The sequence below is a fragment of the Lepidochelys kempii genome, chromosome 17 (assembly GCF_965140265.1).
Source record: "Lepidochelys kempii isolate rLepKem1 chromosome 17, rLepKem1.hap2, whole genome shotgun sequence".
In the NCBI taxonomy this organism is placed as follows: Eukaryota; Metazoa; Chordata; order Testudines; family Cheloniidae; genus Lepidochelys; species Lepidochelys kempii.
In genome coordinates, this window is record NC_133272.1 from 18,589,485 (window position 1) to 18,610,049 (window position 20,565).

The 20,565-nt window shown below is 41.0% G+C and overlaps 1 protein-coding gene and 1 long non-coding RNA gene across 9 annotated transcripts in view; both read left to right on the top strand.

Annotated features, from left to right (window-relative positions):
* Positions 1-1,819: 1,819 nt before the first annotated feature.
* CUX1 (cut like homeobox 1) overlaps positions 1,820-20,565 on the top strand; it is a 402,959-nt gene continuing 384,213 nt past the window's right edge. For 7 of the 8 annotated variants that reach the window (XM_073315649.1, XM_073315650.1, XM_073315641.1 and 4 more), the window contains exon 1: positions 1,820-1,958. In XM_073315649.1, the coding sequence (XP_073171750.1) occupies positions 1,896-1,958 (63 nt within the window). In that variant the 5' untranslated portion in view covers positions 1,820-1,895. Of the gene's footprint in view, positions 1,959-2,415; positions 2,660-20,565 lie in introns of those variants that run through there. The other variant, XM_073315646.1, reaches the window with a different exon arrangement.
* LOC140899722 (uncharacterized) lies at positions 3,023-5,520 on the top strand. Its single transcript, XR_012155432.1, has 2 exons — positions 3,023-3,800; positions 4,917-5,520. It is a non-coding gene; the product is annotated as an uncharacterized lncRNA (long non-coding RNA).

A 20,565-nucleotide genomic window follows, 5' to 3' on the forward strand; every position in this document is an offset into this window, starting at 1 on the left:
TTACTAAGCTGGTTACAGTGAATCAAGTTAGCTTTTGTAGGTTACAGAGTAGCAGCTGTGTTAGTCTGTATCCACAAAAAGAAAAGGAGGACTTGTGACACCTTAGAGACTAACAAATTTATTTGAGCATAAGCTTTCGTGAGCTACAGCTCACTTCATCGGATGAAGTGAGCTGTAGCTCATGAAAGCTTATGCTCAAATAAATTTGTTAGTCTCTTAGGTGTCACAAGTCCTCCTTTTCTTTTTGTAGGTTATATACTGTTTTTCGTCTTCCCCTAACCTCTGTCTACTTGTCTGACTTTAGATTGTATGCTCCTTGAAACAGGGAGCATCTTCACTGTCTATTTCAGAAGCATCTGCCACAAAGTGAGGACTATCATAAATAAATAATCACATGCAATCAATTATTTATTAATATATGTATTATTTAAAAAATAAAAATTACCCACAGGGCCTGATCCAAAGGCTATTGATGTCCATGGGAATCTTTCAATTTACTTCAGTGGGACTACTTATATGAGTTAAGGTACTATACAGGTAAATCTTTTCAGGATGGCCCCCAAATTCCTGAAACTGTGTTTCAAATTTCAATTGGATTATTAAAACTGAAATAATTTTAAAAATTGAATTATTTCTCAGTCATGCTGTTTATTTAGCTTCTCTCAGCTTGGACAATAAAAATACACTAGTCAGTTTCACCTTTATTTCTAGTCAGTTTTATTTTCAGGCTTCCATGCACTATACACATGGTACAACATTTGGATTGAAGGGGAATGAAAACATACAAGCTGATTCTATCACAACTGAAAATTGTACCAGGGAAATGCATAGAGCTAACGGTTTTAATTTTTTTTTTTTTACAAATTTGACATAATGCATACATTTAATGTATTATTATTGCTGTTCATACATTTGTTTGCTTATAGTTGGAAACATAAAACAGGATACATCAACAACACTTTGAAAACGAAAAAAGCAAGCAATCAGGCTAAACCAAGTTGGAAATTATATGTATAAAAGAGTTAATGTTTTTTGTATTTCAGTTGATGTATCCTTACAGAGTAAAAATATTTATTTTGTTTATGTTCTGGATGTTTTTTGAATGTTTGAGGAGTTCTTCTAGATTGCATCCTTGTTTAGCACACATCTCCCTTGTACTGTAAAGCCTTGTATGTTCTGGATATTGTGGGTATTTATATAGGTTGCATCCTTGTAGGATATAAATACTTTCTGTACTCTAGGCGGTTGTTTTTAACTGGCTCCCCACATTGTAGCTTTGTTTAATATGCATTTTTTCGTTTACTCCTTCTATTTATTCTGGATGTTTGGGGGTATTTTTTTCGCTAGATTCCCTCCTCCACTGCTGCAAATATTTTCTGTACTTTGGAATCTTGGATTTCTTCGGGGTGCTTTTCCAGCTTGTCCCCGGTCTAGATTCATTGTCTGCGGTGCTCTGGAGCCTGGGGTTGTTCGGGATGTTTTGGGTGTTTCAAGTAGGCTGTCTCCTTGCCTAATATAAATCTCTGTTGCACTTAGGAGGCTCCTTACATTTGCTCCGGATGGTCGTGGGTCTTCCGTGCCTGATCGCCCTGCCCTGTGTGCTAGATCTCTTCCCTGTGCGGTGGCTGGATGGAGGCGAGCGCATTGGCTGCTGCGCTTGTGCCCCGGTGAGAGGGAAACAGCTCGCTGTATCTCTGTGCAATGGCTGCGAGTCCGTGTTCCGGGCCGGGCTCGGGCTCCAGGCCGGGATTTGGGCGCTCCCTGCCCGCCCGCCTCCCTCCCCCTCCGCCCCCCCCCCCGCCCGGCTGGCTCCCTCCCTCCCCCTCCCTCCCGGCTCCTGAACTCCAGCCCCTCTCTCTCTATCAGCCGCTCACTCTGTCTCAATATGTCTCAAGATGGCGGCCAATGTGGGATCGATGTTTCAATATTGGAAGCGCTTTGATTTACAGCAGCTGCAGGTCAGGCTTCTCCGCTCGCCCCGCCGGCCGGGCCGCGCCGCCGGGCCCCCCCGCCGCTCCCCGGCCCGGCCCCCCGGCCCGCGCCGCCCAGGGGGAGCCCCCCGCGCGGCCCGGCCCCGCTCTCCCCATTGATAACTGGCTTTATCAGAAATTGATCCTCTTTGTTCAATTCATCGATCAGCCCAAGATGGCGCCGGAGCCGCCGCCGCCGGAGCCGCCGCTCGCCCGGTCCCGGGCCAGCCCCCCGGCGGGGCCGTGCGGGGCAGAGGGCGGCCGGGCGGGGGGCAGACCCCGGTCCCCTTTATTTCTGGGAGCCGGGGAAAGTTTATTGAGTGCTGGGACTTTGTGTGGGGCGCAGGCAGCCGGCCGGGCGCAGGCTGCAGCCTCTGAGCGGCTGGGGCTGGGGGCGCTGTGGTGCCAGCGCTCGGCGCTTTTAAAGCAGCCCGAGCCACTCGCCTTCCCCGCCGCCGCTCAGACAGCCTCTTCCCCCGGCCGGCTCCCCCCACAGCCGGGGCAGGGGACCCCAGTGCGGGGGGTGGCCGGCCAGATTCCCCCCCTCCCCCGCTCGCACTCCCTTCCCAGGGCTCCCCCCAGCAGGGGGAGTCCGGCCAGCCTTCCCTAGGGTCCCCGAGCCCCTGCCTGCCCCGGGTTTGTTTACATCTCGGCATCCACGGCTGGACCTTCCTCCTCCTCTTCCCCGGGTGGGTTTGAATTTGCTGGCGGGTTCGGGACGTGCGAAGAGAGCTGTGCTGGCCTGCGGGGGTTGGCATGGGGGTGATGTGGCGTGGGGTCCGGCTCGGGCTGGCAGGGGGAAGCTGAGCTCTGGGGCCTGCTGGCGCTCGGGAATAGCAGTGGGGGAGCGGCGCGCAGGTCCGGGTCCTGCTGGGGCTTGGGTCCGGCTGGCCCGGAGGTTGAAAAGGAGGAAGCTCAGCGGGCTGGGTCCTGGTTGGGCTCCGGCTGGCCCAAGGGGTGGCTGTATTGGGGGAGGGGGCTGCGCGGTCCGGCTCCTGTTGGCCGGCCCTGGGGGGTCTAAGGTGCGATTCTTGCTGGGGCTCTGGGTCCTGCGGGGGCTTGAGCTGGCACTGGCGGCTCAGCGGGGCATTGGCTGGGGTGGAAGCAGACAGCCTTGTACATATTGTGGCGTATGCAGAGCCCTGGTTTCCATGCTGGGGGTGGAGGGGGGAGCGAAGAGTCTGATGGAAGTTAGCTCCTGCCGGCTTCGGAGGGTTGAACTTCTGGGGAGTGGGAAGTGTGTCGGGGAGACGTCCTGTGTGTGTGAAGGGGGGTATATTCTGAGCTTATCTCCGTGTGTGTTTCTGGGGCTGACGGGCATTTCCTCCCGCTGTAACCACACGGCTTGAACAGCGTCTCCCTTCTGTCTAGGACCTGACACATGCGTTGAGTGTTGCAGTTTGAACGCGGCTGCTCATAGCGCTTTGGAATCCTGTCCTTTCAAGGAAAAGTACTGGCTATGCAGCTTTCCTTTATCTTTTGGGTGTATGCCTTGATGAGATTCAAGACCCACTACTTAATATAATAGCTCATGTATACGGGGGGGGGAGCGATTAGTCGGAGATTTCCCTGCCGATTAACAGCACTGCAACATGTAGCTTTATCGTACTGTAGTTGATTGGTGCAGGAAAATTGTGTCCTGCCTCTTTAAATCCCGAAACGCGTGGAGTTTAAATAAATTGGCTAGAAAGCTTTTGCTACCCACCCCTCACCCCCACTGAGGAGTCTGTATTCAGCAAGTGCCCATGTGGGAGCTTAGAGCGCAGGCAGCCTGAAAGGAGCCGGAAATATGTTACATTGATGTTTGGCATAGCTGCAGTCAAGTTAAAGGTGAGAGGATGCTGTCAGGATAGGTTTATGTTGGGGAAATAAAAGTATAAGAATATGGGACTAAAACAAGCTGCCTAAACTAAAACAATCCCCCTGCTGTGCGGGGATAATGATCTGCCTTTAGGGGCTGTTGAGAGGGTTAATTAGTTAATGTATGAACAGCTTTAGGCACTTTCCGTTTTTCGAAGTATTATCTCTAGTGAGTGGCTGGTGTCCTCTGACTTTCAGATGGATTAGGGGTGGCTAGAAAGTAACTTCTTGTTTTAATTCTGTTTTTTAAAGACTTTGGATTAAGGTAGATTTGGCTGAACTTTTCTAACTTGAAAGGATTCTTAATAGTGACCCAGAATACCTACAGGAATACAGAAAATGAGAGCCAGATGCAGGATTGTATCAAATACAATGGTTTAGATTAATATGTATTTAAACAAGGTCTGACAACCTTAATTGTAAATGCTTGCTTTTGCATATGTATATGTGCAATTGTACTTCCCTAGAATTGGAAACTCAGCACTCTTAGTGTGACTTTTCTTAGTGTTAAACTTAACACTGTAGAAAGGCATCTAAAATACATTTTCTAAAGAAAATAAAGCTTCAACAAATGTTTATTGATTAAAACTTATTACTCTAAAGTGCTATCATGTAAATTAAATTCTAGAATGTAATGAACACAGCCAAATGGCATTTTGAGAGATTGGTCTATTCTGTTTTTAGTAAAAATAACTCACTTTTCCTATAATTTAATACTCCACAACAGGTTTTACAGTATGCACAGGAATTAACGTGTAAACTTTAATCTTGTGTATGGTAGACTAAATGTGATAAGCTGAATTTAGCAGTGCTAGGCTTCTCTTTGAAGCATTCTGGTAATAATGAGTTGGAGTTTATATTTTGAGCACCAAAGCCTTCGTTACCACTTACTTGATAACTTTATGCATACATATATGTGAACTGTATGGACCTAGGTTGTGCATCCAATAGCTAAATCACTGAGGAATCTGTATGTAATAAACTTTGTGCAATTTCTGGCCACAGAGAGTTTTGGAGTAACTAGAGAGGTGGAGAGTCCATTCAGACAAACATTTACTCATGCAAAGAACTGTTTTTTTATTTCAGATATCTTTATTTCTCCTCCACCTCCCCAAGCTGCATGATGGGGAAGGAATAAATTACTTCATCCTGAGGATAAAACAATATCTCTTTGTGACTCTCTGTTTGGGCGGGGGGGGAATGACAGTTTCAGTATTACAGTATTTTCTGTACAAGGAGCTTTTCTGGCGTTTGTAGTGGGGTGTTCAACCAACTGTGGAACTGCATAAATCAAATTTTGTCCTGTCTGCACTTTCATTGCCTCACTCAAGTGGGAGATTCATGCATCTTACAAGTACCCCAGTCCCACCTGTGCTCTGTCAAGTAGAACTTTTCCAGCTCTGACTGTAGTTTGAAACCAGCTACAAGGCTGCATCCGTTCCAAACTATCGCTCCACCCACCTTTTCACTGGGAAACTTGTAAGGCGGTCAAGTGGGACTCTGTTGATGGAAATGAGGGACAAAAACAGGCACGCTACTATCTACTGGTAACCACCCCTTCTCAATTGTTAGGGGAGCCATGTTTACTGTTAGTAAACCTCACCTGCACTGTAACATAAAGCAGTGGGCGTTTAAATACTGCAGTCAAGATTGTATCTGTGTTAATTAAAACACACAGCCAAGAACACTACTTGCTCTGACTTTTTTGTGTTATTCATTTCTCCTTTCACTAAATTACTTTTGCTTCTCAGCGGAGAGACTTCAGCATTTGAAGGCGGCCTAAATCATCCAAGAAAGCTTGGACTTAACAATAAAAGTCTGTCTTACAACTTGAATATGTTGGAAACAGAAACTGTAAGGTTTGACAGGTGTCAAACACGAGCCCTCACTCCACTTGCTGTTGAAATTGTTTAAAATGGTTCAGCCAGGCACCAAGTTCAAGCCTTTTTCCTAGTAGAGGCCAGTCATGCTTCCTGAATCAGGTGTTGAAAATGGTTTGGCAGCACCTTTGGACCACTTGCCAAACTGGGTTTAACCATGGACTAGGTGACCTCCTGTGGTCTCTTCCAACCCTAATCTTCTGTGATTCTATGAGTGAGGGAGGAACCATATTTGACAGCTGCTGTCGAATGGTTTGGCATGACCTGTACATCACTTGCCAAATTGGTTTAACCATGATTGAGGGAGGAACCATATTTGACAGCTGCTGCCAAATAAATCAGCGTGTTGTGCAGACAGATCTTTGGAAGCACTTGGCTATCATTGTGATGAGCATGGAATAAATATCTGGATGAATGCTTGGTGGAGTGCTGCACTGTTGCTCTGAAGAGTTGCAGCTACAACTCCTGGTATGAAAATAGTCAGGTGATCTTAGTCATCTTCACTTACAGCAGGATAAAGGTTACAATGGAAGAGTCTGACCCTACTTGAAGTCTTGTTCTTAGTTTATTTATAATCTTGATGGATTATAAATAAACTTGCCCGTCAAACAATGTGTTACGCTCCTGTGGCTATAGCATAAAATCCTCCTTAAGCTGCATGGCTAATAGGCTTGAATAGATGTAACAAAGGGTATAACTTGTCCTGCAGTATCTTTATTACTTCAGTAATGAAATATGAGGGCAAGAATGAACCCAGCTTGATAGTCCTGCAAACTCAACCTGAGATCTGACAAACAGAAAAAGTAGAGATTATTTGTAAACTGAATAAATTTGATGTGGAAACATTAAGATAAACATAGAAACTCAATACGATCAGGTGTCGCTTTTCAAACCAGAGGTGCATTTTATTTTTTTTAAAAAATGCGCATGCATGCACAAAACTTTTTAAATAAAACTGCTTGGCTTGCACTAACAAACCAGGGAATTTAAACTTAAAGCCAGATCTTGTCCATATACTTTTGTCTTGTGCAAAGGTATTTGCAGCATATGGTTAGGGTAAACCGGGAGCATTATCTGTTTGCTGCCATTGATTGTTTAAAGGTAGGCCCATTCACAAAAGAAAAGCTGATTTCTAAATAGTAATGAATAGAGTTTAAATCCTGAAGCACTTATAGTGTCTAATCGGAAGCAAGTGGGATTGTTGGCATCCTGTAGCTGAACCTGATTGTGCCAAAACACAAGACTCTTTGCTTATAGCTGTCCACTTTATCTCTGTTAAATCAAAAGTGGATCTAGAGATAATTTTCTTTTCCCAAGTCACAGTGGGATTTATAGCTTCTGTCCTGAAGGTGGGGTGAGGGAACATCTCCTTGCTATATTGTCAGTGATGGGAATTATGCATGTGTCAAGAGAAGATGCTCCAAGGTTTATAACTAGATTGCATCCACTTCTGCATGACCATGGAGGTACTTGATTCAATAAAAGCATTGTGGTTCTGTTTCAGGGTGAGAAGCAGAATTTGAGGATGTGATGTAGGGGATCTTCTCTCTTTCTATCTCACAAAATTCTTCTTTGTTGAATCTTCCTGCTGGAGTTCACCATGGAGGGTAGGGGGGGGAAAGAGATGGGATGTGTCAATACCAGCTGCTGTTTGCCAAGGAGTGAAAGCTTATTGTCTCTACTGTTTGGGGGCTGTGGCAAATACCTCACCTCCCTATAACAGGAAAAAAGGCACAACATGCAGACCAGCCATTCAGCCTGTCTGATGAGCTGAGGATTTGGCCCTCGTGGAGTAATTATGGAGCAGTAGTAGATGATCCATAGTTATAACTGACATTCCATTGTAAGGCTCCCCCCCTTTTTTGGGGGGGCATCCCCTTTTCTCTCCTCGTTCCCCAAATCCACAAAGAAAAGAATTTCAACCACAAAATAAGTAGAATTAATTTATGGTTGAGCTAAACATTTTTCCTCCAGATTTGAGGTCAGTTGGACGAGGAGTTAAAAAACTGTGGCACATGCACAAAAGTGTTTATCAGAGTTTAGAACTGGATAACAAATGCATATATTATGTGGATCTGATTCTGTATTCCTTTTCCCCTTTGATTGTATTGGGAATTTCCATAGCAAGGGCTACATTACTGGCCCTTATATATTAATATAGCAAATAAATAACAATTATTACAAAAGGGGTGAATTACAGATTTAAACTGTGGTAGACAAAGGCAATTATTTACTAGCTGCTATGTAACTTAAAAGTAGGCTGGTTAAGCACTAAATAACTTCTTTTAGGGAAAAGAATGTTGTTGAAAGGGAAAGATTGTTTAAAAAGCAACTTAGTGTTGCAGCAGCCATAATCTTTTATTAAGAAGAAACTGAATTGAGGTTGCCTTATGGCAAGTGGAAATGGGATGCTGGGAAGAGTTGGAAACTTTTTCCTTTTGGCTTGCTGTTTTTGCCCACTCATACAGCTTAATGACTTGGCTAGATTTCCGGTTACCTCAACATACCTTCTTGTATATCTGCAGATGACTTCATCAGCATCAATAGTGGAAACTACACGCTATCTAGCAAGATTTACTAGGAAGACAAGCTTCTATTGTTACTATTATGGGTATTTTCAATCAAATTTAAATGTGAAATTTACTTTCTTAAATGTATCTACTCTTTTTTTTTTTTTTCCCCTTAGAGTGAAATGATTTCTAATTCGGCTCTCTTCAGGGCAAGTACCAGGTTTTCCTTTGTGTTTGTCCAGGGGTCAGATTCTGATCTGAGCCGTTGGGCATGAGTGAAAGATAAATAATAAATGAAAAAAACAATGATAAACCATAGTTGAAAATGTATTTGTATATAAATGGAAAATGAGCATGCTCAATCTCCCCATCTCTATGAACAATAAGTATGGAGGTACTGCATACTTTGTGTAACACTCCCAATAAAGTGTTCCAGGATGTTTGCTTCTAACATACAATATTGTAAATTTAGTGTAAATTTGCAAAATCTGCTGATAAATTTGATTCAGATGTTTGTCCTACAGCATTCCAGGTTCCAGTTGCTAATCTATTCCATTCGGTAAAGAAAGGGAACCTCCGGGAGTTTACCTTTTATTGTGGTAAGGAAGGCTGTTACATGCAGTTCCCTCTGGAACTTGATACTCTTCCTACTGCCAGTTGGAGAGGAACACTAGAGAGTGCTATGATATGTGCCTTTCTTGTTTCTCCAGTGTGAATACCTTATGTTCTGAACTGCATGCAGTTCAAAGCTTGGACCCCCAACTCTGATCCCTGTCTGCTCAGGGAACTTTCTGTTGCTAGACTGATTTGTTTTTGGAGATGCACTTTTAGACATTGTTAGCTGTACCTCAATTAAATTTTAATGTAATAATGTAAATGATGCAACATCAAAGCAGATTCTACAACTTTCAGCCCTTGGCTTGGGTTTCCATTTAGTTGACATGTAGTTAACTAATTTTGTTCATCTTTGCAGTAATTATCAGTTGAGTAGCCAGTGGAAGGAAAAAAGGTATCTTCATCATATTTGTACGAGATGACTCTTAAATCACCGTTCTTAATAAAACACCCAGTTAACTGTCCAGGAAATAATACAAAGGATGAATGTGCCAGTTTGTTTTTGTTAATGTAAGAGGCAAATTCTTGTGGAATGAATGTATGAAGTTAAGGGCTCAGTCTGAACAAACTGAGGATGAATGTAAAGGCAGCTTCTTTATAGGATCTAGAGGAAGACATGGGCCAAAATCTTCATGTTTGGGCACCTAAATGTATACTTAAACATCTAAATAAAAGTAAAAAAAAAAAAATTTTTTTTTTTTTAAAGCTGATGAGCACTTGCAAGCTCCCACTGACATCAGGCCCTTTTTATTCAGGCGCTGAAGTTTGAAACTGTAGTTGTGGTCCATTTTCTGAAGAGCTTGCTTCCAAAACCAGATGATACAATCTGGGCGCAAACACTTGATGACTAGATAAGTGTTAACCTGAATGTACCACTTTAAGATTCTGAGTTATTTATTTTGTGGTGGACTGTCCTACACACACTTCATGAAAAAGTGGGTGAATTACAGAGTGTTTGAAGTGCTAAGGAGTGATGGAAGGAAGGGAGGGTTTATTTTTGGTGCAGAGGAAGATGGAGAGAGTTCCAGGTGCAGTGGCAGCATGGAAGAAATCACGAGGTTGAGGGGACAAAAGCTGAATGGAAGTTTAGCAGAGGACAGAAGGACTAGGAAACAAGAACAGACACATACACAGAGAAAGACTTGTGCAGGATCTTAGATGTTGGTGAGAGACCTGAACTTGACAAAAAAGATGAGAAGACTGGACTCCTTTATTAATTTGATATTGTTCGATACATTATTAAAACCCATAATGAAAATTTAATAATTAAAAGAAAAATCTTATTTAGTTTGAAGCATATGTACTATTTGTTTACTTATTGTCCCACCAGAGAGGAGAAACAATGAAAATGGACTAGTCATTTTCGCTTTTTTTTTTTTTTTAGTTTGTTTTACTTCCTGGATATTACTCATAAGTATTTTGTATTATAGTATTTTGGATTGCCCACCCTATGGAAGAACATCTAAATCCAAATAAATGTGTATTCTGAATTTGAAACTAACGAACTAAATATCTGTATTGACATTACATTTTCATAAATATTGTTAGTTTAGGCCCAGTGTTTAGGTTATTCTCTATTTACCAGTATAAACTATCTGAAAGTAACCCTTTAACTTCCCATTCTTAAATAATAATTGGATTTGGTAGAAAACAAGTGCAACTTGCAGAATTTATGTTAGATCAACAAGTATTCATTGGTGTTGCTAATGACTAGGGTCTTGGATATCTTGAGCTGTATGTTTTATATGCCATTGGTCAGTTCTGTATTGTGATTTAGCAGAATATAGTACATTTTTTTTAGTATAAGTATTTTAAAGTAAAAGAAGGAAGGTGACACGATAAATCTGTAAAAAGCCAGTGCACCTTAGAAGGCCTAGTTTTGAAGTCTGGCTACTTTTAAACTAAGATCCTTAATTGTTATGTGCCTGAATTGCAACTCTGGTGCCTCAGTCGCTTGGGAAAACTAAACACTCTTGGTGTAGGGCTGGGTTAATAAGGTTTTGTTATAATTGAAGTATGTTTTCAGTTGCATAGGGGAAGTTGGAACGGTACATGCCCTGCACTATGCCTAATTCTAACTAGCCCTTTGCTTTTTTTATATGTTGGGTAATTTTAAATGGACACGCTTTTGTAAATGTTGGTGCCCAGACACCCTGATTGGGATTGGGGACCCAGTTTGCTAGGTGTAGTATGAATAGAGGTAGTCCTTTGAAGAGCTTAGTTCTTAAAGTGTGTAGGCCTTAACCATATGTGAGATTCATCACATCATTGTTTGACTAGAAATTGTTTTGCTGTGGTGGGCCTGGGGTGTGGAGCGGTCTTCCTCTCTTTTATCAATGTCTACCCACTTGAGGAAGAGGAGGAGGAAAAAGTGCAACCTCAACTTTTCCCTTGTAGGTGCTTTAGTTTGATCGCTATTGGCCCTGCATTTCCCACCTTTATCTTTTTGCCTTCTTTATTGTAGTAGAGCCTCTCAATTTCTTGTTGCTTTTTAAAATCCGTTTGTTGGATTACATTTGGTTAATTTAAAATGCACTGGTCAAATCTGCAAGGTTTTGTTTTTTTTTAAAATATATAAACTAAATATGCAAATTACACATATTCAGTGCTTCCAGAATGTGATAACAGGTGTGGGCATTTTGTAAATAAACCATGAGAAAAAGTACTCTCCTGCTCCAAATGGGACAGTTTCACTGGTAAGAGTGCTGCAGCAGCAGCATTGTGCAACTGACCTGATTCTTGTTATGTAGTTGGAGTATTATGAAAACAACTGTGCTAGGGAACAAGTTACAATATTGTTAAAACGTGGCTTGTTCTTGTGTGTGTTTATAATCATGCCCTGGTCTTCACACATTTTAACACACAGTTCGCGCTATGTAGAAAGATAGTACCATGGTACAACTAGATCCCTCAACGCTAATTTTGTTAGTATAGATGGAGCCTACATTACTCTTCCTGCTCCTGGTGTCAGGTTATGAAGTTTGAGAAGTGGTCAGTTTCAGTTTGTGGTTATTGCCCAACAGAAGACAAAAGGCATAATCATGTAGAAAGTAAGGACAGGTGAAGCAAACGGGGAAAAGCAAGACTCCAGATTTTGATGGGTGGGAGAAAATGGTGAATGATGGAGAAAGTTGAGATGATGCCCTTGTCCCCAGCACCATAGTCGCTGATGCATACTAAGCAGTGCACCTGGGAAGTATGAGAAGGTCTCCCGGTGGGTGTCCAGGTACAATACTACACTGTATTTACAAGCCGCATTGGATGTGCGGTTTGGAGTGGTGGGCTGGAATTACCACCAAGCTACTGCTGTTGGACCTTGCTGGAAAGGTCCCATCTCAGATACCAACATGATAGCATGACTTAGAAGTACCCATGGTAGATTGACTGATTAGTCTCTAGTATTAAGGTTAGTGTTCATGCTAACAATTTTTGATACTTGTCATACAAAATGTCATTCAGTGTTTAATTTTTTGTTCGTAGTTAAAACATTCTCCCCACTCCTATTTTATTAAACAAAAAGTGAAACTTTAAAGTGTTTGCCTCTGATTTAGTGTCTTAAAAAAAGTTATATTGTAAAGAGAGAGGCCTCATCTTATTAAGGTATCTTGGCTTCTTAATATACCTAACATTTAAAGCAAAAGCTTAGAGGTGTGGATAGAGTGAAGTGCAATTAGAAGCTGTTCCCTTTTTGATATCTAGAAAAATGTTTATTTCTGGCACCTCTTTCCCCACTATTAGGTATTTGAGAGTGTTTATCAAAAAGGTACAGATATGTACACTGGTATAATGATACTTAAATATGGACTACAAATTGGTCAGATAAATCTATAATTTTCTTTAAAGTAGCAGGTCACTAATATTGCACGAAGTGTGAACAAATCATATTTTGGAACTAATGATTTGGGAACAGACAGTACCACATGGTGTCTTTCAGCTCTATCTCACTGGCTCAAATTCAGCCTAAATAGGTAATAACTGAGGTCATGTCTATACATACAGTGCTGCAGCTGTACCAGTATAGCTGAGTTGCTGCAATGTGTCTAGTGAAGACGTTCTATGCTGATGGGAGAGAACTCTCCTGTCGGCATAAAAAAATCACCTCCGCAAGCAGCATAAGCTGTCTGTGGGAGAAACTCTCCAACTGATGTAACTCTGTGCACATGAGCGCTTATGCCGGTATAATTTATGTTGCTTGGGGGGTGGAATATTCAGACCCCTGAGTGACAAATGCTTTGCCAACATGGGCTGTAGTGTAAGCATAGCCTTAATTTTTCTGCCATCAGCATGGTAATAACTTTGTGAAATGAGTTGAGGATTTCAGTCCTCTTCTTGGTGGTTGATGACTCTGCAACTGACCTCCTGTGTGACCATCGGTACTTCACTTCACCTCTCTGTATTTATTTCCCTATCTATGAAATACAGATAATGATACTGACCCTCCTTTGTGAAGCACTTTGACATCTGTGGATGAAAGGTTCTGTGGTATAGCTAAGTATTCTTTATTGGCACTGTTTACTTCTGTACTTGTGTGGATAAATAGGGCGTTAGTTTTCAGGGCTGTGAGACACCTTTCTCCAGGATTAACTTACATTTTTAAACAGAAAAAACAGCCCAGCAAATGACAGTGTATTCTTAAAATACAGATATTTTTCAGCTTATTGCTAGCATTATACGGGATCATGAAAAAGAAGTAGGAGTAAGTCTATTAAAGTAACTAGGAGGTGGCAATGTCTTGAGTTATTATGTATATCGTAGTAAAATTTTAATGGTACCAAATCCCCGTAAGAAATTTTTTGCTAGCAATTAGTTATAAAGTTTTGATATCAACACTGAAGATGACACAATGTCATATACATGCTCTTTTATTTAAAAGCATATAGTCATAAAGTATGCGACTCAGTGTTGCTTGTAATATGAGAGCAGGATGTCTGGTGTATCAAGTTTTTCTTTAGATTTTTTTCCATGAATTGTAGATAGCACACCCAAAACATACAACATAAGTCTGCAGTGATGTAAAAGATGAATTTAGTATGCAACAGTTTGTGGTTGCACCACTTGAAACTGCAGGCAGCTAACTGCATGCATAGGTAATGTGACTCAAACAGCTCTGCATTCTAAAAACAGACAAACTTCTACCAGTTTAGCTATCTGTAGTTTGTAGGGTTTCTTTATCCAAGCCAGCTGTTACTGGTTGTAATGATTGTAGACTGCAACACTCAAGCAGGTCTGATACTCCATCTGGCAGAAGGCAGTGGTACACTTATAAGGTCATATGTGAAATGTGTTAGATTAATGGCTGGATACTGAAGTCCTTTGTTTGCAGAACAAGTTTGATATGGTAGGCTGAAGCTTTTTCACAGCCCCCTTCATCCCTTTCTTAGTGTTCGCTTATTGTAATCCAAATATCCATACTCTCTCTCTGGCAAGACTGGTAACAAGGCTGTAGAATGTGATTTAGATAACCTGTCTCTGCTGTCAGAAATTTGGGTTGACTGTCAACTTATTTCATCTAAAGAAAAACGAGGAGTACTTGTGGCACCTTAGAGACTAATAAATTTATTTGGGCACAAGCTTTTGTGGGCTAAAACCCACTTCATCGGATGCAAGCAGTGGAAAATACAGGAGGAAGACAGACAGACACACACACAAAATGGGTTTTGCCATACCAACTGTAACGAGACCGATTAATTAAGGTGGGCTATTATCAGCAGGAGGGAAAAAAACCTTTTGTAGTGATAATCAAGATGGCCCATTTCAAACAGTTGACAAGATTGTGTGCGTAATGGTGGGGGAGGGGGAATTAGAATGGGGAAATAGTTTTTACTTTGTGTAATGACACATCCACTCCCAGTCCTTATTCGAGCCTAATTGAATGGTGTTCAGTTTGCAAATTAATTCCAATTCTGCAGTTTCTCATTGGAGTCTGTTTTTGAAGTTTTTTGTTGGAGAATTGCGACTTTTAGGTCTGAAATTGAGTGACCAGGGAAGTTGAAGTGTTCTCCGACTGGTTTTTAAATGTTATAATTCTTGATGTCTGATTTGTGTCCATTTATTTTTTTGCGTAGAGATTGTCCCATTTGGCCAATGTACATGGCAGAGCGGCATTGTTGGCACATGATGGCATATATCACGTTTGTAGATGTGCAGGTGAATGAGCCTCTCTGTGGTGTGGCTGATGTGATTAGGTCCTCTGATGGTGTCCCTTGAATAGATATGTGGACAAAGTTGGCTACGGGCTTTGTTGCAAGGATAGGTTTCTGGGTTAGTAGAACCATGACCCGGGGTATTCTGTCTGCTACCCAAGATACATAAACCTGGAAATCCTGGACGCCCCATCATCTCAGGCATTGGCACACTCACAGCAGGATTGTCTGGCTATCTAGACTCTGTCCTCAGGCCCTACGCTAGCAGCACTTCTAGCTATCTTCGAGACACCACTGGCTTCCTGAGGAAACTACAGTCCATTGGTGATCTTCCAGAAAACACCATCCTGGCCACTATGGATGTAGAAGCCCTCTACACCAACATTCCACAGAAAGATGGACTACAAGCCGTCAGGAACTGTATCCCCAATAATGTCACGGCAAACCTGGTGGCTGAACTTTGTGACTTTGTCCTCACCCACAGCTATTTCACATTTGTATACCTTCAGGTCAAGTGACTGGACATTCAAAACAGACTCCAATGAGAAACTGCAGAATTGGAATTAATTTGCAAACTGGACACCGTTCAATTAGGCTTGAATAAAGACTGGGAGTGGATGGGTCATTACACAAAGTAAAAACTATTTCCCCATTCTAACCCCCCCCCCCACCGTTACGCACACCGTCTTATCAACTGTTTGAAATGGGCCATCTTGATTATCACTACAAAAGGTTTTTTTTCTCCTGCTGATAATAGCCCACCTTAATTAATCGGTCTCGTTACAGTTGGTATGGCAAAACCCATTTTGTGTGTGTGTATCTTCCTCCTGTATTTTCCACTGCTTGCATCTGATGAACTGGGTTTTAGCCCACGAAAGCTTATGCCCAAATAAATTTATTAGTCTCTAAGGTGCCACAAGTACTCGTTTCGTTTTTTTTTTTTTTTCCTGATACAGAGTAACATGGCTACCACTCTGAAATCATTTTGTCTAGTCAATTGACTGAATAGTTATTAGGTGATAATGTTTAAACATTAGACTGGTGAAAAGGTGCTTTCTCCTATTATCAATTCCCCAAACAGTAATACTTTGCAGTTATCGTATATAGGACTTCTCACCTGTCACTTTCAGTGGATTTTACAAAGGTGGGGGAGTGTCCCCATTTTACAGAGCAAAGGCCCTGATCCAACAAAGTACTCAAGCATGTGCCTAACTTTAAGCACTTGAGTATTCTGAGCAGTTTATTGAATCTGTGATAGAAAGATTTGCCCTTTGTCAAGAGTTCAAGGCAGAGATGGGAATAAAATCCAGTTTTTTTAACTCTCTGTTCAGTCAGTAGCTGTCCCACTGAGTTATCTGGTCCCTTCTAAGCATGTTACTTTGTCCCATGTTCCTGCAAAACTTAAACTTCTCTTCTGTTTGTTTAGCATGGGACAATAAATGTCACCAGAACAGCTCAATAAATTTAAAACTTACAGTTTGTCTGTTTGTCAACAATTAATTTATTTTTCACTGTTTAAGTTGACATGCGTGCATGTCAAAGTAACTTTAGAATCAAGTTAGAATGGAATCCCGTTTATCTGATCTAACTGGAGCCAGGTCGGATAATCAAAAATTTAGATAACCAGAAGAATGGGCAAAGAGCTTTCTATCCGCTTTGTACCTCCGGCTGTCAGCTCTGGGCAGCGGGGCTCAGGGCTGTCAGCCCAGGGCGGTGGAGCCATGCTGCCTAGTTTGGTTAATATGGAGAGCTGGATAATGGAGCCCTGCATAAAAAGGATTCTACTGTATTTAAATGAATAGATGTTTTATTTTCAGATATAAATAAAGTACCATTTGTCTGTCATCTGAAAGACGCTCTTGCTTTAGCTTTAATTTTGTCAGCAAAATACTTACCTATTTTTATGTTGCTTGATTTTTTTTTTCCATGTTGATAGCATTGAAATAAATGCTGGGTTTGGCATGTCTGCTATGAAAATAGCTCTTCTGCTATTAATCTGTGGCATTGGGATAACATTAAGTATTCTTAAAAACAAGGAGCCAGTAATGTTAGATTTTTGCCTAGACTGCTTAGAGTTGGGTCCCAGTCTTGTTTTTAATGTGGGCAGTTCCCTGTATATAGAGTTGCTTACAGGCCTAGAACCATAATCTCTGGTTTTGTGTGATCACAAAAATTGTACAATATGCCTTAAAAACAAATCAGAGTTCTGAATATATTCACTTTCAGCATTGTCAGTTGTTCTATGTCACTTTCAGGAAGTGATTGCTATAAACTTCAGGGTTTTTTTTAAAGTAGGCTCACCCACATTTTTTCTGACATTGGGTTCTGCTCCTGAAATTCTCAGAATACTGGAGAGGGGTGGCTGGCTAATGTGGCATCTTCAGTTAATCTATCATTGCCCGCTCATTTGTTGAGGTGAACATATTTTCTACTCGAATAATCTCCAAAACAATTGTTTGTTACCAGGAAAATCTCCTCACTGAAATCTGATTTAATACTCTCCTGTGTATAGGGTGAGCGATACTGAAGGAGGATAGTATTTTCTTGTCTCCACCATTGTATGAGGATGTAAATGCCATGTATCTGGGCTGATATGGAAGAACATTCAGAGAATAAATCAATGTATAAGGGTATGTCTACCCTTACATTTTATAGCGTTCTAACTTGCTGGCTCAGGGGTGTGAAAAATCACCCCCCCTGAATTAAAGTGCTCAGACTTGCTGCAAGCGCTAGTGTAGACAGGCTCTGAGCTCTGGGAGCTAATCCCCTCGTGGAGGTGGATTAACAGGAACTCTGGGAGAGCTCTCTCCCAGTGCTTGCATGTGACAACACTTGCGCTGTCGCGGGAGCGTTCCCATGGCACCACTTTGAAGTTTCCAGTGTAGGCGTACCTTAAGAAATGTCCTTTAGACCCTGTGTACGCTAATACTGGATCTACACTTATGGGAACATGAGGCTTAATACTGCAAGGTATTGAGTGCTCTCCCTCAGGCTCTCTGCACCAAATAGGATCGGGTATTGTTTCCTCATCTATTTTAGATTGGCATGTGAATCATGTAAAATTGCTCTAGAAACATACGCTGTTGATTCCTATGTATAAACCACTGTTCATTTCTCTCTGTGCACGCCAAGGAAAAAGCCTTGCTATCAAGGTTTGGAATGTGTAGAAACCCTCGTCACTTGGTCCTCTGACAAATTCTATTGTACGGCTACCACACTCTGTCTCCTATCCTTTGATATTCATTTGTTTCTAGCAACCCTTCTAAAGCCCTCACTCTCCCTGATGCTTAAACTTTAAATTAAAAAAAAAAAAAAAAAAAGGATTAAAACTTCTCTCAAGACTGTTGTGGTCAATGTGTGTGTTCCAGATAGTGAAATAAAATCAAGTACTAGTTAAGAGATGTTCTGGCATATTCTCAGAACAGTTGGCTCTCCTTTAATGTCTCGTGTCATGTCTTACAGCATGCTTAATAAAGTTTTACTTATGTCACTATCTGGGATTTTCTGCCCTGTAAATAGGGTTTGAAGTCTAAAATTGAAACTGAAAACCTACATCAAATGGGATTAAAAAAAAAAAACACCTGGTGGTTAAAATTGTTCTAGAAATCTTGGAAAGTCAAGACATGTAAATACTGAAGTGTAGTCACAAAGCTCTAGAGCTGTTTACGCTATCTTTAAGTTAAAGCATCTATCTCAATATTAAATTTAAAAACACTGCATTGACTAATTTTTAAGACTTGAGCAAATTACACTTTGTCGTTCGATGTCACCTTTCCATACTATTGAACAGCGTGCTCTGTCTCATTTTGTTGTGGCCTTCTCACACCAAAAGTTGCTGCATTTCAGTGGTGTGAGTGGGGGATGACAGTGTAATCTGTGAAGCTCTTTGGGATCCTTCACAGTAAAAGGTGGGGGTACATTAAAATATTATAGTCTGTCTTTCAGATGTGATGGTAACTGCAGAGGTATTGAAATCCAGAAATAGTTATATATTAATCTCATTTTTGATTGTACATGTGAACTGTGATTATTGTATAGATACATTTAACTGAGCTGGTAAGAAAGCAAGCATGTCTTGGAAGAAAATTGCTTTAATTGTTTTAGAGTGTTTTTGCTCTAAGTATTTTTATTTGCTCCTGTATTAGTCCTAGCAAAATGTAACCTGATACCTTAGTGCTTTTACACCCTATTTGTTGTAATTCGTTCCCCAGCAAATTATGAGGTTAATTACAAATCGCAGCAAATTTTGAATCTACAGCTTGTTTAGAGTTTGATGCTTGATAGTAATCCTTTTGTAAGGGTGGTTTTTTTTTTTTGGACTGGGAACTAACTTTTATTCATTTGTGAATTTATTGTTTGAATGGTGACTTAAGTTTTGACACTTCCTGTTTGTTCAACTGTCAGTCACACTAATTTGGAGACCCAATAAAGCTCTTCTGATCTTTGTGTTGAATTAGGTCATCCTTTACCACCCTGAAGATCTGTTGTGAAAGAGCTGTAACAATTCCTTTTTCTGTTTCCTGAAACCAGTACTAGTACACTTTAAAATCTTATCCCCAATGTGACCGTATTTAGTACACCACCATGTTTTAGTTGGCTTTTTAAGATGCAAGAGATAAATTAATATATCTTTTTTTGGGCATAAGCTTTCCTGGGTAAAAACCCCCCACTTCAGATGCATGGTGTGAAAATTACAGATACAGGCATAGATATACTGGCACATGAAGAGAAGAAAGTTACAGGCATAAACTCTCTTCTCTTCATGTGCCAATATATCTGTGCCTGTATCTGTAATTTTCACTCCATGCATCTGAAGAAGTGGGGTTTTACCCACGAAAACTTATGCCCAAATAAATCTGCTAGTCTTTAAGGTGCCACCAGACTCCTTGTTGTTTTTGTGGATACAGACTAACACGGCTACCCCTGTGATACTTAATATATTTTGCATTTTTATATAGGGATTTCCATGCTGAAGGATCCTGAAGCACTTTTCATATTATGCATGCAGGAATTGCTTTATCTAATCAGTCATTGAAATATAAGTCAGTTCTACTCTGAAATGTGGAAGCTGTTTTACAGAAGAGAGTGTCGCTACCCAACCGGTCAGCAGAGGAAGTGAGGATCATATTCAGTTGAAATTGTAGGTGGAATTTTCAGGAGACAGAACTTAATTTCACAAAGTGGAATTTTCCTAGAACACAGGGGTTACCTGTATACTTACAAAAAGTGCCATAGGAGCTTTCAAAAGTAGTTTTTGTTTTATGTCTTACCTAAAGGCTTCAAGGGAGATTCTTGACTATAGACAATTAAGGAAATATGTCTTAATTGACCTTGATATATTTTTTTGAAATTATTTTGCACCTCAGTTATAACTGATCCACACAGATAGGCTATTTCTAATTTCCATCTATTAGCTAAGTGAAAATAAAGACAAATAGTAATCTTAGCTGGATTTTTAACCAGGTCTTTGAATTCTTGGTTTGTGCCTGTCCATGGCAGACACATCCGATTAATCTGTCAGGGAAGATCTGTTGTGCTTTCAAGGAGAAGAGATCAAAGGGGGAACATGTCTGCACAATACAGGTCG